At 60.2% G+C, this 14,292-nt stretch overlaps 5 protein-coding genes across 5 annotated transcripts; 1 reads left to right on the top strand and 4 right to left on the bottom strand.

The window, feature by feature from the left end:
* Positions 1–40: 40 nt before the first annotated feature.
* Positions 41–3,501, top strand: ACA1_136200 (uncharacterized protein; the record flags this gene model as incomplete). Its single annotated transcript, XM_004333374.1, has 13 exons — positions 41–232; positions 317–420; positions 490–553; positions 648–822; positions 904–1,051; positions 1,126–1,253; positions 1,340–1,656; positions 1,728–1,792; positions 1,871–2,138; positions 2,217–2,549; positions 2,637–2,795; positions 2,892–3,182; positions 3,283–3,501. The coding sequence occupies 13 exons, from the start codon at positions 41–43 to the stop codon at positions 3,499–3,501; spliced, it is 2,463 nt and encodes an 820-aa protein (XP_004333422.1).
* Positions 3,502–3,702: 201 nt separating this feature from the next.
* Positions 3,703–5,480, bottom strand: ACA1_136190 (uncharacterized protein; the record flags this gene model as incomplete). The annotated part of the gene is made up of 9 exons (XM_004333373.1): positions 3,703–3,792; positions 3,875–3,979; positions 4,078–4,183; positions 4,279–4,417; positions 4,533–4,662; positions 4,858–4,888; positions 4,999–5,088; positions 5,196–5,318; positions 5,413–5,480. The coding sequence occupies 9 exons, from the start codon at positions 5,478–5,480 to the stop codon at positions 3,703–3,705; spliced, it is 882 nt and encodes a 293-aa protein (XP_004333421.1).
* A 136-nt stretch (positions 5,481–5,616) lies between these two features.
* ACA1_136180 (uncharacterized protein) lies at positions 5,617–8,938 on the bottom strand (the record flags this gene model as incomplete). Its single annotated transcript, XM_004333372.1, has 13 exons — positions 5,617–6,458; positions 6,531–6,779; positions 6,844–7,062; positions 7,144–7,251; positions 7,387–7,467; positions 7,555–7,614; positions 7,712–7,801; positions 7,873–7,941; positions 8,016–8,090; positions 8,188–8,262; positions 8,324–8,487; positions 8,657–8,780; positions 8,902–8,938. 13 exons carry the CDS (start codon positions 8,936–8,938, stop codon positions 5,617–5,619), a joined length of 2,193 nt encoding a protein of 730 aa, XP_004333420.1.
* Positions 8,939–9,197: 259 nt separating this feature from the next.
* ACA1_136170 (Cofilin/tropomyosin-type actin-binding protein) lies at positions 9,198–10,815 on the bottom strand (the record flags this gene model as incomplete). Its single annotated transcript, XM_004333371.1, has 6 exons — positions 9,198–9,290; positions 9,377–9,785; positions 9,867–10,069; positions 10,184–10,303; positions 10,403–10,544; positions 10,733–10,815. The coding sequence occupies 6 exons, from the start codon at positions 10,813–10,815 to the stop codon at positions 9,198–9,200; spliced, it is 1,050 nt and encodes a 349-aa protein (XP_004333419.1).
* A 386-nt stretch (positions 10,816–11,201) lies between these two features.
* Positions 11,202–14,093, bottom strand: ACA1_136160 (primase zinc finger protein; the record flags this gene model as incomplete). Its single annotated transcript, XM_004333370.1, has 9 exons — positions 11,202–11,718; positions 11,819–11,999; positions 12,071–12,171; positions 12,260–12,351; positions 12,425–12,454; positions 12,561–12,702; positions 12,811–12,873; positions 12,955–13,071; positions 13,186–14,093. 9 exons carry the CDS (start codon positions 14,091–14,093, stop codon positions 11,202–11,204), a joined length of 2,151 nt encoding a protein of 716 aa, XP_004333418.1.
* Between the last annotated feature and the right edge of the window lie 199 nt (positions 14,094–14,292).

Raw genomic sequence — 14,292 nt, 5'->3', positions numbered from 1 at the left:
CGGGATGCCAGTGTCGCTATCGGCAACCCCCGGCCGAGCCATGGCAAGAACCGAGACCAGCGTGCAGGATCTGGAAACCATTCAGACAGCGATCGACGCGTTCCTGCCCATCGCAGAGGGTGAGCGTGACTACGGCATAGATTACTACTACAACGCGTCGCTGCTCCAGAACAAGCTTTCCGACATCCTCGACAAGGAGAGGAACGGCAATGCCCCTGCCACTCCTGCAAGCGTACGCCACAATAGACAATAACCCCGCTGGTTGCTCTCCTCCGAGTTGCCTGATCTCACACAATCAATTGTCTGCGTTATACAGACCAAGAGATCCGATTTCAACGCGCACGAATTCATGCGAGCTGTGCATATGGTGAACAACATGCTCTCCATACTCCACGTCCAGCACGAGCTTATTCACTCCTGGTACTCCCGCACACGCATACACACAAGGCCCGCAGTTCGCTCATCGTTCCACTTTTTCTTGTTCTACAGGCGGGCATTCTTGGAGATCACTAGCCTCAAGCAGACGGCATCTTCAGTAGTGGCCGTGCCTCAGGTGCGTGTCAAACCTCCCCTCTCCGCTGGAAGTGTACACAACGACAAGATATGTGTGGAGGCTCAAAGGCTCTGTATTCCTTATCACCACCCAGGCATCGGCGTCGCTCATTCAGGAGTTGGCTGCGGCACTGCAGCGCGAGGACAAAAATGACAAGATCGTCAACGAGCGACTGCAGGAAATGGCCAGCCTGCTGCTGTTCCTGCTCAAGCACCACTACGCCCGCGCCAACAGCGGCCAAGCGAGTGCCAAGGGCAAGGAGAAGGAGGGTACGAGCGCAGAAGCTGAGGCTGAAGCAGGCGCCCAACATGGCCTTTGGAGTGCAACTGACACGTACGCATGCACACCAGGTGACAACGAGCTGTTCCCTGTGGTCAACGTGGGCCTCGCGCTCAAGGAGGCGCTGTTGCGCCGTAGCCTCACGTCCGACATCGACATTCCGTTAACGGCGTCCCTCCTAGGTGGTCTGCTTGTGCTGCTTCGCGCCCAACACAGCGAGTACGTGAACGTCATCTGTGGGGGGGGGGATAAGCGAAGAGAGCTCACTGTCGTTGTGTTCCCTCCAAAATCAGCAAATCGACGCAGGCACTCTCAGATGCGGTGTCGCCACTCTTGCCGCAGGCCTTCCAGCTGGTGCAACGACACGAGTTCAATCACACGGTCATCGCTATTCTGGAAGCGCTTACTCTCAATACGAAAGGTACCTGGCGGCCACACGCGCGCACGCGCACAGACGCAATGCTGTGTCACAGCACCCTTGGTTCTGATCGTTGTGCGATATTCTAGACAAGACGCGGCTGTATGACCACTTGCAGCACCTGGGCGTGTACGCCAAGCTGGTGGAAATTCTGAACCAATCGCTCCACCTGGAGGAAAACGAGACATCCGTGGCGATCGCAGCTCTCAACAGCGAAACCGAATCAGCCAAGGTGTCGCAGATCGTGCGAAACAAGCAAAAGACGGCCGAGCTGGTGATCCACCTGATGCTGTCCATGTCCGCCGATCCCATCATGACCGAGACGTTGGCGCTCGCCGGTATCATGCGTGTGCTGAGCAACAACACCCTCCGCGCTTTCCACGAGATGCACGTCACTTACGCCAATGTACGCTGCACCCACCTCTCGACTGTTGACTGCGGTTTCTTCGCTCATTTCCGAGTCTCGCGTCACCACAGGGCAAACGGAGCACGTGGCATCGTCTGTGGTGCCTCATCCTCACTCTCACGACGGCCATCGCCAGGTACTCACACCAACAACCCACGTGCTGCACGGCGTGGTGCGCTGACGTCGGGCAATATTGCAAACGTGGAATGATCAGAACGCTGGCCTACAGCGAGCCGCTGGTCGAACAGGCGATCGAGTTCCTGGCGATCCACAACGCCCTCGTCTCACGGAGCATCGACGTGCCCACCGCCCCGTACACGTTGGCCCAACTCGACGAGGCCGAACGAGTGGCGTCGCTCATCTACGAGCTGGGGCTGCACTGGAAGAAGTGGCGATTCCTTAGCATCAAGCTCGCGAGCCACTACCAGGACCGCATGCTCGGGCTCGTGTACAACCTGGTGGTGGCGCTCCAGAGCGGCCAAGTATGTCCCCTTGAGGTCTCGTCTCCTCCCTTGGTCACCATTAACACACACACGGCGCAGATCTCTGTCTTTGCGCAGCCCGTTACGAAGAAGCAGAAGATGCTGGCGCAGCCCATCGTCGTCGAGTCGGCGGGGCGGAGCAAAGACAAGGAGCCGAGCGCCGAATCGGCGGAGACGGCGGATGCGGGCGCTCAGCGGAAGTCCAAGGGCGAGGCCACGGAAGTGCGGCCGTTCTATCTGGTGGTGGCGCAGCGCATGCATCACATCCTGCGCAATTGCCTCTCGTTCCTGCGCGCCGTCGGCCCGCAGTTGGCGCCCACGCTTCTGGCGGCCGCGCGCGATGACCCACGACTGCGGCACATTGACTGGGATGCCTATCGTCCGCTCTTCGATCCCGACCTTTTCTTCCAGGTACCAACACACACACACACAAACACACACGAGGTACAACACGACACACAAGCACGGCATGCTGATGATCCCCCCCCCCCGCTGTAGGCGCCCTCTATGCCTCTTGCCACGAAGCGGGCCGGTTTGCACGCGGAGGACGACATGCTTATGGAGGATGAGAATCCACGAGGCCTCGGCGGCATCAGCACGCCCTTTGGCGAGCCCCCGCGACCCACCCTCGGCCTGCTCATCAAGGGCATCCTGCAGGTCCCTGACTCCCTCAACTCTTCATTCGCGCGTGTGCGGTGGTGCGTGTTCGGTGCGCGTGCGCGTGCGCTGACGCGTTTTTCGTGCATCGCAAAGGTGTGCGCTAGTGAGCTCAAGGAGGGCGTCGTGCGCGAGGGCCAGCCCCGCCAGCTGCTTGTCTACACGGCGTCGCTGGTCGACAAGCTCACCAGCACCGCCGCGGGCCACCGGGCCACGTCGCGAGGCGACAGCGCAGCGACGCGCACGCTGTACAAGGCCCTGAAGAAGATCAGCCTCCAGCTGCAGGACCAGCACCGCGTGCTCTACGACTGCATGCAGTTGGCCCTCTACATTCTCCTGAGCCACCTCGTCATCTACATCCACGGCAAACAGCCCATTTCCAACAAGGTACGCGTGCGCGTGTGCGTGCGGTGGTGTGTGTTGTCGTCTTCTAAACATCAAACCGCACACGCGCCACCGCACACGCACATGCGCGCCATCATCGCAGGTGAACCTGGGGATGGAGATGGAGTCGTTCTTTGGGCGGCTCGTGCGGGACCTCAAGCACAAGCAGGAGAGGGGCGACGTGGCCGAGCAGGTGCCGCCGGAGGTCGTGGAGGACTACGTGGCCTTCTTCAGCCGGACCAAGTCCTACTTTGAGCAGCTCCTCAACACCTGGGCCGCCGGCCAGGCCGGCAACTACGGCCCAATGGGTCGACGCTGGTGAAGAAGCACCAACACTCACCCAGTGTAGCTTCATGATGAGCTCGCCATCGTCATGTGGTGATGATGAAAAAGAAAAAATACATTGTTCTGAACAACGAGCGGTACAAGCAGCCTGCTACTACAGGTCGGCGTGCATTCTCCATGCACACTTCCCTGACGCACAAGCACGCGCAGTCCAGACGAAGACGACGAGAGGCCTGAATCACACGAAGTAGTCGGGAACCTCCTTGGTGGTGTCGTAGGAGGGCGTCTTGCTGTCGCTTTCGGGGGCGGCGCAGAACGTATTGAAGTACTGCACGTAGTCGTGGGTTGGGCCAACGCGTAGCGTAAGAGACCACATGCGCACACGAACGTGGTAGGATGAGATGCCGTACCCTCTCCTGCTGTTCGTTGACTTCGAGGATGGAAGCGACGTTGCCACAGCGGTAGCAATAATTTGGCGCCGACCACACCGTAGAGAGCTGGTCGTTGAACAACACCTGCAGTTGCGTCATCGGCAACGTCAGCTGGTCATTCCTTCGAGCAGAAGCACAGCGCAACGGAGGCCTAATTGATAGGCGAGCAGCCACAAATTTACCTGGTAGCCGTCCATGCAGAGCTGGTGCGAGCGCACGATGTGGTTGAGACCGTTGCTCTCCAGAAACTTCTTCACCACACCCTCCCCGAATGTGTACCCGGCACCACTGTCGCACATGCAACACCGCACACGCACACGCTCACGCCCCGTCAGAAGCGCGTTTGGAGAGCAGAGAAACGGGCAGGCAGCGTCGAAGGGTACCGCTGGGAGGGGTGCCAGTCGGGCCGGTCGGGGTCGGGGTCGGACCACACGAGATCGGCCAGCGGACCGTCCGGCGGGATCTCCTTGAACCGGTCCAACACCCGAATCTGGTCCAGCGACACCACCGACGGCGACAGACCTGGAAAATTCATTCATTGTCAGCGTCCAGCCCCGACATTGTGCCGTGTGTGTGTGTCGTGTGTGTCGTGTGTCGTGTGTGTGTCGTGTGTGTCGTGTGCGTAAGGGGAGGATACCGGCGTGGACGCAGAAGACCTTGTTGTCGATGAGGGCGGCGATGGTGAGGTAGTCGAAGAGGTCGGTGAAGTAGCGCCACACGTTAGCCGTGCCGTACTTGCGCATGCACTCGCCATAGAACCCGTACACCTGTGATGTGTGTCATACCATTCAGCCGCACGTGCGGCGGCGCGCGTGCGTGTGCGTGTGCGATTGGGCGCGTGCGGTTGCGCGTGCGTGTGTGCGTGTGCAGAGGGTCGTGTGGCGTGCCTGGGTGATTTGCCGGGACTCGTGGTTGCCGCGGAGGAGGTTGATGCGCTTGGGGTACTTGAGCTTGAGGCACACCAGCAGCGATATCGTCTCCACGCTGTAGTACCTGCACAGCCCACACTCGTGTGTGTTAGCGGTCGTGCCACCGCACACGCGCGCACCACCGCACACACACGCACACACCACCGCACACACGCACACGCACGCACGACGTACCCTCGATCGACAAAGTCGCCCAGGAAGAGGTAGTTGGTGTCTGGCGGGTTGCCGCCTATTCGGAACAGCTCCAGCAGGTCCCAAAATTGGCTAATAATAAAATAATGAGATAAATAAAAAAAAAAAATCAATTATTCATTAAATGAATAAAATAATGCAAAAAATAAATAATATGCAAAAAATAATACAGGGCCTACCCGTGGATGTCGCCAACGATGGTGAGCGGGGATGAGAGGCTGAGCACGTTGGATTCGTAGATGAGGTGTTCCTTGAGCTTGTCACAAAGCTGCTTTACGGTCCGCTCGGGCAACACCTCGCCCCTGCACAGCCGTGTGAGAATTTCCAAACAAACATTTAATCTACATTTAATCGGGAAAGAAGTGGCCCAATTCTGACAGCGTCTTAACTTCGTACCTCTTCAATTGCTCCATGTAGAGGTCTAAATTGAGGGAGGAGGCCGCGGCGCCCTTCCCAGCCGCCATTTTCACTCTTTGGTGCGCAACAATCGAGTTTGTTTCCGCAAGAGCGCCTGCTGACGTCAGCTCAAAAAAGAAACCAAGGAAATTTTACGAAAGCCAAAAGAAATGATTGTACAGCGGCGAAGCTGATGACCCGGGATCACAGGGCTTCACTGGCCTCGTCGCCCTCGTGGCCGTCGAAGCTGATGACCCGGGAGCTGGCCGCGCTCTGTCGTCGGCGCCACCAGGCCACGGCCGTCGCGCCGGCCAAGACCACCAGGACCAACAGCACCGCCGCCGGCACCACCACCGACACCGCCACCACCAGCGCCGTGTCGCCACTCCCGCCGCCGCTTCCGCTCTCCTCCTTCCTGTGGCCCACCAGCAGCGAGAAGTCTGGGTCGTAGTAGAGGTAGGCCCCGAAGTAGGGAAAGTCCAACACGACGGTGGAGTCGCTGGGGTCGGCGGCGAAGTTGACGGGGAGCTCGTGCGTGGTGTTGAAGGCGAATTCGACGAGGCGCACGTTGGTCTGCACGTCGGGCTGGCCCAACAGCTCGAGGGTGGTCATGCGCGGCTGCGGGACGCCGGCCAGGGCGCGGTGGTCGGTGAAGGCCGGCCGGATGTTGATCTTCACCCGCAGCGTGTTGTTGGTCGAGCTCCACGGCCACGACAGGAGCGACAGCGAGAACTTGGCCAGCGACGGGTCGATCGCGAACGAGTAGTTGCTAAAGAACGAAGACGAAGACGAAAACGAAGACGAAGAGGGTGCGTAGGTCACGTTGTCGGCCGCCTTGAAGAGGGTGAACTCCATCTCGATCCGGGTGGTGTTGGACTGCGCGCCGGCAAAGAGCGGCGACGAGAAGCCGAACGTTTGGAAGGCGCTCGACGACGAGTTGGCCTTCTCCGCCCACTTGCCCGTCACCTGGATGTCGGCCGTGCACACCACCTCGCCCAGCGGGGTCACCTCCTGTACGTTGCCAAACGCCACGTTGGCCTTGGACTCTGTCCGCGTGTGTCGTGTCAGTTCACCGCAACCGCGTACACGCACACGCACCACCGCACACGCACACGCACCAGTGGAAGAGGGAATGATGTCGAGGATGGGCGAGGAGGCGTTGAGCTGGAGGGCAAGCGGCACGAGCGCGCTCTGGTTGGAGTAGATCACGGGCTCGGCGGGCGGCTGCACTTCGGGTCCGCTCACGGCCCGCACGGTGGTGCGGCCCAGGCCCGTTAGGTACTGGTAGGTCACCGGGAACGTCACCCGCCACCCGGGACGCTCCAGAAACAGCGGACAATCGAACACGCCCGGCGACAGAGAATGCCCTGCATGACAACATTTGAGTGTGTGCGATGGGCGTGTGCGGTGCGCATGTGCGTGCGGTGGTACCGAGATAGAAAAAACATGTCTTGAAGCTGATGGGGGAAGGATCGATGTCGTCGTAGTACTGGAAGTTGACGAAGGTGACCTGGCTCACGTTGACGTCGACGCGCGACATGACGAGACCCTGTTGTTCGGTGTTGGAGGCGATGACGACCTCGTCCTCGTCGCCCAGAAGCACCACCGCCAGTCGATTGACCGAACACACCGCCGCCACCGCGGGTGACACTGCCAACAGCGCCGCACACGTCAGTCACATGCTTCGTTTGTGGAGCGTGTGCGGTGCGACGTGCAGGCTTGGGGCTGTACCGACGTGGGAGTAGGGCACCGACGAGATGGTGCCTCCGTCACAGTCGAACGTGAGGTTGGATAGTACATGGCGCAGCACGATCGTGCCGTCCTGGGCCATCAGAAACTCTGCGCACACGCACACGCACACGCACACACGCACACGCACACGCACACGCACGCACACGCACACACACACACGGTGGTAAATTGAAAGGGGCCACCGCTGCGGAAAAGTGGTGCACGACCGGTTCGAGCGTGTACGTTTGTTGGCGTTGTACACGTTGGGTCGCTCGTTCAGGAACTCCACAGTGCCAAAGGCGGAGGCCGCGACGGCGTAGCTCCCTGGGGGGCGAACGGTGCGAGTTGTGAGCTTTGCCGCATGGCTCAAGCGAGCAGTGGTAGAAACGGAAGCGTCATCGCGCAGGGTACCATTGGAAGCGACGTCGGCAGAACCGAGGACCTTGACGATCACGCCAGAAGTGTTGATCGCTGTGTGGTCGCCCACCACACAGACCCCCGCCCCGCCCCCATGAGTTCTGGTGAGCCGCCGTTGATCGGCGAGGCGAGGGTCAGGCTTTGCGCGCACCCAGCAATCCAGCTTCGATCCCAAGCGAGCCACCAACGGTGAACGTCTGGGTCGACCCAGTCTCCGCCTGCAGCAGAAGGCCGTCTCCCTCTGCCCCGTACCAAGCCCGAGTGAGTGGAGTGGCTAACAGCTGGGCAGAGGGAAGAGGGAGGAGCGCTCACCGTCAGCGCGGATGGTGAGGGTGGAGGCGCAGTTGGTGGTCCCAGAGACCTGATAGATGCCGTGGCTTCCTGGAATGTGGCGGGAGAGAGTGAGACAGTGCGGCTGACTGGGCGTCGTGAGGGATGGCGCCGCTGGTCCGTACCCGCTCCAGAGGCATGGGCGGTGAGCGGACCCACTGCACTGATGTGCGACCGCTCGGCGTAGATCGCGTGCGTGTCTGTTCAGACACAAACGAATACACCAATGATTTGAGCGCGGACGGGGCCGAACCAACATTCATCAAAGCACCAAACACAGCGAGCGGGAGGCCGCACCAGCCGTGGCGCCCGAAGTGACGGTGACCGAGTCCATGGTCAGCAGCGTGGTGTTGGTCACCGTGATGCCGTGGCCTGCGGGGGAAAAAGGATTGAGTTGAGGTTTGGGGGGGGGCGGTGGGCTTTGGGCGCTTACGATCGAAGCCGGAGCTGTCGACGATGACCCGCGTCAGACTGGCCGAGTTACGGACATCGAGGCCCCCCAGCACCGTGACGTTGGTCATCGTGACGTCGGCGCCCGACAGCCGCAGGGCCTGGCCCAACGCGTTCACCACCACGCTGCCCGGCTCGCCCAGGCCACTGCAGGCGCGCATCGGTCAGCCAAAGCGCAACGATCAGGCCGCGAACGAAAGAAAGAAGGCAGGGCACGTGCGTGATGTTGAGTCGATCGGAGGCGAGGACGTAGACGGGGTTGACCTCGGTGAAGTCGTAGGTGCCCGGATAGATGAGGATGACGCTGTCGGCGGACATCGTGTTGATGACGGCCTGGGCGAACGAGTCCACGCACAGGAGGGCGCCATCGCTCCTGCCGCAGGGCAGCTCAATTACATTCACTGCCGACACGGGGCAGGTCGACGTCCACCACACCAGCCCTGGTGGTATGATGGGCAGGGGGGAGGGGGGTGAATAGGAGCTAAACCGGAGCTAAACAAATCATCATGACCGTTAGGGATGAATGAGAGTAAGAGGGTTGGCCCTCCTATCCCAGAGTACCTGCCAGCCCAAGAAGCAGGAGGTGGAGCAGCTTCATCTTCTTTAGTTGATGCTTCTTCTGCAGTTGTTTGTGGTGGTCGTACGAAAGAGCATTAACTACGTACCGGTCAACAACAAACAACGTTCCCGAGCAGGTGGGTAAATGGACACTGCAGCCCGGCACCACAGAAAAAGATGTGCCAAGCTTGGCACGCCAGGCATGTATTTTGCTGTGGGCACAGCTGTACTACAACTACACGAGAAGAAGAAGAAGAACAGGCAGAAGAGAAGTCTGGGAGCAAAGAGCGTCGTCTCCCTTAGAAGGTGGCGTTGAGCTTCTGCTTGATGAGCTCCTCCGAGATCTCGGAGCGCTCGAGGGCCTGAATCTCAGCGGCCAGCTGGAGGTGGTTCTGTGTGTTTCGATAGAATGGTGGCGTTAGTGATGGTGCGTGTCGTGTTGCGTGCGGTGCGGTGCGATGCGTGTCGTGAGCAGTACCTTGGCATGCTTGTAGAGGGCAACGCGCACTTGGGAGGAGCGGGCCTTGGTGAGGGGCTTCACCTTGGGGCCGACCCACGAGATGAAGATGTACTTGGTGGTCTTGTACTCGCTGCCGCCGTCCTCATCGGCCACCTCGAGGCCCAGCACGCCGTAGACGATCTCCTCGTCCTGGAAGAAGCCCTCGAGCTCGGTGTAGCCGCCGCTGCCGGAGCCGAGCACCTTCAGGCTCTTGCCCTCGTGGCCGAACAGCACCCAGTTGGTGGGCGTGCCGTCGTTCCTGACGTCGGCCAGCAGACCGTTGGCCTCGTCGGGGTTGACGAAGCTGAGGTTGGCGTCGGTGTTGACGTTGGACGTGCCCTTGAAGGCCACGTGGGTGGTCGACTGGTCCTTCCTCACAAACGAAGCCCTGCGGACGAAGGAGAGGTCAGCACACGCACGGCACACGGCACCGCACACGCACACCGCACACGCACAATGAGGTACGTACCTGGAGGTGGAGGGGAGGGCTGAGCTGGAGGAGGTGGTGGCGGGGGCGGAGGCGGCAGCGGCGGCGCCGCCGGAGCCGCCGGTGGAGGCGGCGGGCACGCCCTCGGCCTCGACGTGGGTGCCGCGGAGCTTGCCCAGGATGTTGGCCTCGGTCAGGTCCTCGGGCTCGAGGATCTGGAGCTCGGCGGCCAGCTGGAGCGACCTCTGTTGTATTCGTTGTAGCCACCCATACAGTGAGTGTCAGCACAGTGAGTCCGCCCACACACAGTAGTGGGGAGTGGTGGTGGGTGGTGGTGGTCGGGGCAGGCCAATGCGCACCAGAGCGTATTTGTAGATGGGCAGGCGGTGCTGCGAGGACTTGGCCTTGAGCATGGGCTTGCACTTGGTGCCCACCCACGTGATGAAGATCACCTTCGTGGCCGAGAACACCTCTCCGCCCTGTGGTCATCATCGTTGCCAGCACCAGCTCACTGTCAGCGTGGACTCGCTGTAGAGTAGAGACCAACGAGGCGCGAGGTTGAAGTTTGGGGGGTCTACCTCGTCCTGGTCCTTGACCTCGAGTGAGTAGACGACGTAGAAGATGTCGTCGTCGGTGAGCAGCGAGCGGAAGTCCTCCAGACCGCCGGGACCGGACTGGACGAGCTTCACGGTCTTGTCACCCTCATACCCGAACACGGCCCTGCACTCGCGAGTGAGGACGAGCGCCAAATGATTTCATTCATAAGAACAAAGAATTCATTCATCTCTCAATTAAGTGCACTACGTGTACTACGTAGCCCAGCAAATCTCCCTGGACACAATAAATGGATCGGAAAAAAAGAAACAGATCGCCACTCCATCGAGTAGCGGATGGGGATGGGGGCGTACCACTTAGTGTTGGAGTCGCTCTTCCTTATCTGCTCGAGCACCTCCTGAACCTCGGATTCGTTGGCCCAATCGAAAGCGGACATGTTGATTTATAGGGAGTGATTTACGAGAGAGGGACTGCGTTTGGATGGAGCACACAAATCAGAAACTACCCTTCAAGTGCCAAGCACACTACGAAGCGACCACACGCGAGTGTTGTGGAGGGGCGTACACAGCTGTGCGGTGGCGTGAGGTGAGTGAAGGCAACAAAGAGAGTTTGAGCGCGTGTTGCGAGCTTTCTCCCGGTGTCCAGCCGGTTGTTGAGGCTCCCCTTCATTTCTCGGCGGCCGCGCCATTCGCTGGTGAGCGTCCCCGACATTCCCCCATATAACCGGCCACCCCCGTGTGCGGGGGCCACACAGCCCGTGCCGTGTGTCGTGCGTGTGCGGTTGTGCCATGAGTGAAAGAAAGAACCAAAGAAGTACAACAATCACAGCGAGATGCTGTCACCGGGCTGGTATCCTCGGGCGAGTCGAGGCGGTGCGCCCGCTGCGAGGTCCATCGTGGAGTGGTGGGCACCGTCATCACCGTCACCACCACCATCACCGTCCGCGGCTTCCTCCTTCCGTCTTCTCTTCTTGGCCGGACCCTCTTCGCTTCCGGCGTTATTGTCGATGTCGAGCGCCTCCTCCTGTTCGGGTGCCTTCCGCTTGGCCTGCTGCTTCTTCTTGCTCTCGAGCTGCTGCGCGAACTCGTCTTCGTCGTTTTCGTTCGTCTCCCTCTTGTTGTCATTGTTGTTCTCCTGCTCCCACTCCTCGTCGCTCTTCATGAGCAGCGGGTGGTTGGGGTGGAGCACGCCCAGGTGGCCGCCGCCGCCGTTCTTCATTCGCTGCTTGATGAGCTTGACCGACCTGGGCGATCGGGCCGCGTCTGCCTGCTCGGAGATGCCAAGCATTCGCTTGAGGTTGCGCGCTCCGGCAGTGTCGCGCGAGTTCTTTAGCAGGGCACTGGACGATCGGTGCGTGAGTGCGATGTGGTGGTGCGTGTGCGTGTGCGTGTGCGTGTGCGTGTGCGTGTGCGTGTGCGTGTGCGGCACAATTTGGTTACCTGATCTCGGGCGAGGCCAGGAGCTCGGAGCCGCTGTCGTCCTTGCCCTGCTTGAAGGCGTGTCGCCGCTGGGCCATCGACGCAGTGTAGGCCAGTGGCTGCAGCTCGAGGCCGTCGATGTAGAATATGGCCCGCGACATATTGTTCTGCGCTCGCGCCTTCGCATCCTTGAGCGTCGTACCTGCCACGTGGGGAGTGCACTGATAAGCGCTCGACCGGACACACGCGGTCTGTAGAGGGGCGGGGCCGTACGAGAGGCGGGCGAAGAGATCACACTGTTGAGTTCGCCTCGGCTCGACCGAACCTTGCCGTACTCGCTCTGCATGTGGTAAATACAGCGCTTGCGCACCGAGCTAAGGCGAGAAGCATTCATGAATGAAGAGGTGGTAGACTGGATGAGTTGAATGACAAAAGAACAGCGGGAAGGGAGGGGATCAGTACGTGTCGACGACGGCAGTGCAGGGATTGCCGTCTTCCACGGACGAGCAGATGCCAAAGTCGACCGCCTTGCCCAACCTCATCACTTGCGTGGCCTGCATTTGTTTTTCCCCGGTGGGCAAGGTGGTGAGAATGGTCACAAAGGGGGAAGAGGAGAGGGAAGCGCACCTCAGTGACGGTCAGCGCGAGGCTCATTCCCTGTGGCGAGTGGTGTGTTGGGTTGTTGAAGCGACCGTCAACAATCGCTCCGAAGAGAGTGCATGCAAGAGGGAAATGAAAGAGGGGGAAGGAAGTGGGTCGGTACCCCGCGAGCGTCGATGATCTCGGGATTCAAGAGGGCGAACACGTCGGCCTGCGTCTCGCCGGCAAAGCGGACCGCGGCCTCGCCGAACAGGAACAGCGAGATCATGTTGCCCTGGAGGTCCGCCAAGTCCCACGCCATGTATCTATCGTGCACGAACCGACCGAGGGAGTAGTGGGGGAGGTGAGAACAGCTGACGTCACCCTACCACTGCGCCAACACAGACCGCGCATGAAGGAATGTGTGAGCGCACTTGGAGTTGCCCTTGTTGGCCTCGCGGACCGCAGACTTGGCGACCAAGATGCCGAACGTGACCCTGGCGGGGAGAACGAAGATGGAGCGGTTGAGTCCTCGTAGCCCGACACTCAAGAAAAAAAGAGGCAGGAGGGAGGGTTACCAGTTGCCTGAGATGTTCTTGAAGCCATCGGCTCGGCGGTGGCGCATGATGTCGGCCAGGTGGACGATCTTCTTGTCCTCCATGTAGCCCGCCATCACGCTCTCCTCGACGCCGCCCCTGTGGTCGATCAACAGCCCATGTCGTCGGAGGTCAGCTAGAGCGAACACAGGCGCGACCACCCCATTGGGCCCCACACGTGGAGAGTGCACGCGGTTGGTTGGTTGGGCGTACTCGATCCGCAGCAGCGAGTACTTCTCGCGAGGCGTCTGCGTCTTGCCGTGTCGCGCGCCCTTGACGATCTTACGCACACGCTCTTTGCTCTCGGTCGCGTCTTCACCCCCGTTTTGTCGCGTGCCTTGCGTACCATCCGCGACTTCCTCTTCCTCTTTCTCGGCTTCGTCCATCCCGGTGGCTTCATCGCCGCCGTGTGCTGTCTCTCCTTGATCGATGGCCGAGGAGCTCACCTTTTCCTCCCCGCTCTTCCCTTCGTCACCATCATCGCTTGGCACCATCTTCCGCCTTTTCCCATTCATCGCCAATGGTGCCTGCTCCTCTTTCACGACCATGCCCGCCTCCTTCACCTCCAGCTCGCACGCCACATCATCGGTGGTGGGCTCCTCCATCTTGGCTGCCGGCGCACCACCGGCCGTGGCCGTGGGGCGACCGACGGCCTGGAAGGTGTAGCTACGCGCCAGGTTGGTGCGGGCAGGGCGCTTGCTTTGAACACCGCCATGATGACTGTTGTTGGCCCACGACTGCTGCTTGGGTGCATTTCTCTCCCGAGTGAGCTTCTGGTACTGCCGCCTGGCCTCGGCCATGCGCTCATGGAAGGGCAGATCGTCGGTTCCGACTGCGGAAGATGAAGATGAAGATGACGATGAAGACGAGGGGGAGATTTGCCGTGCTACGGGCGATGAGTAGGCTCCTGCGGAGAGCGATGCGCGATTCTTCGAGATGGCCCGCTTGGCACCCGAGCTGAGGTCAATCGGGGCGGCAGGGTCACCAGACTGAAGGAATCGTTTGACTTCATCCAAGCCTGTCGTCCGCCTTCGTGCCGAAAAGTAGTCCTCGCCCATCTCCATTCCACCCCCACCCAGGAACTCATCCTCGAGCGCTTTTTCCACGTCCGCGTCGAGCATTTAGTGCCTAATGTTTGATGTCCAACAGATGAAAACGCCACGCCAAACATGAAGCACGTTTTGGCGGGAAGGGAAGAGGCCCGTTAAAAAAAAAAAAAAAATAGGAAATCAAAGCTGACAGCGGGAGGAGACAACGTGGAGAGGAATCAAGGTGGCCAAGCTGTTCAACTAGTGGATGATATCTACAACAGCCAAGCAG

Source organism: Acanthamoeba castellanii, assembly GCF_000313135.1.
Source record: "Acanthamoeba castellanii str. Neff unplaced genomic scaffold scf7180000084702, whole genome shotgun sequence".
NCBI classification, from domain to species: Eukaryota; Discosea; order Longamoebia; family Acanthamoebidae; genus Acanthamoeba; species Acanthamoeba castellanii.
The sequence above is the reverse complement of the archived record's forward strand: the minus strand, read 5'-3'. Positions and strand labels throughout refer to the sequence as shown.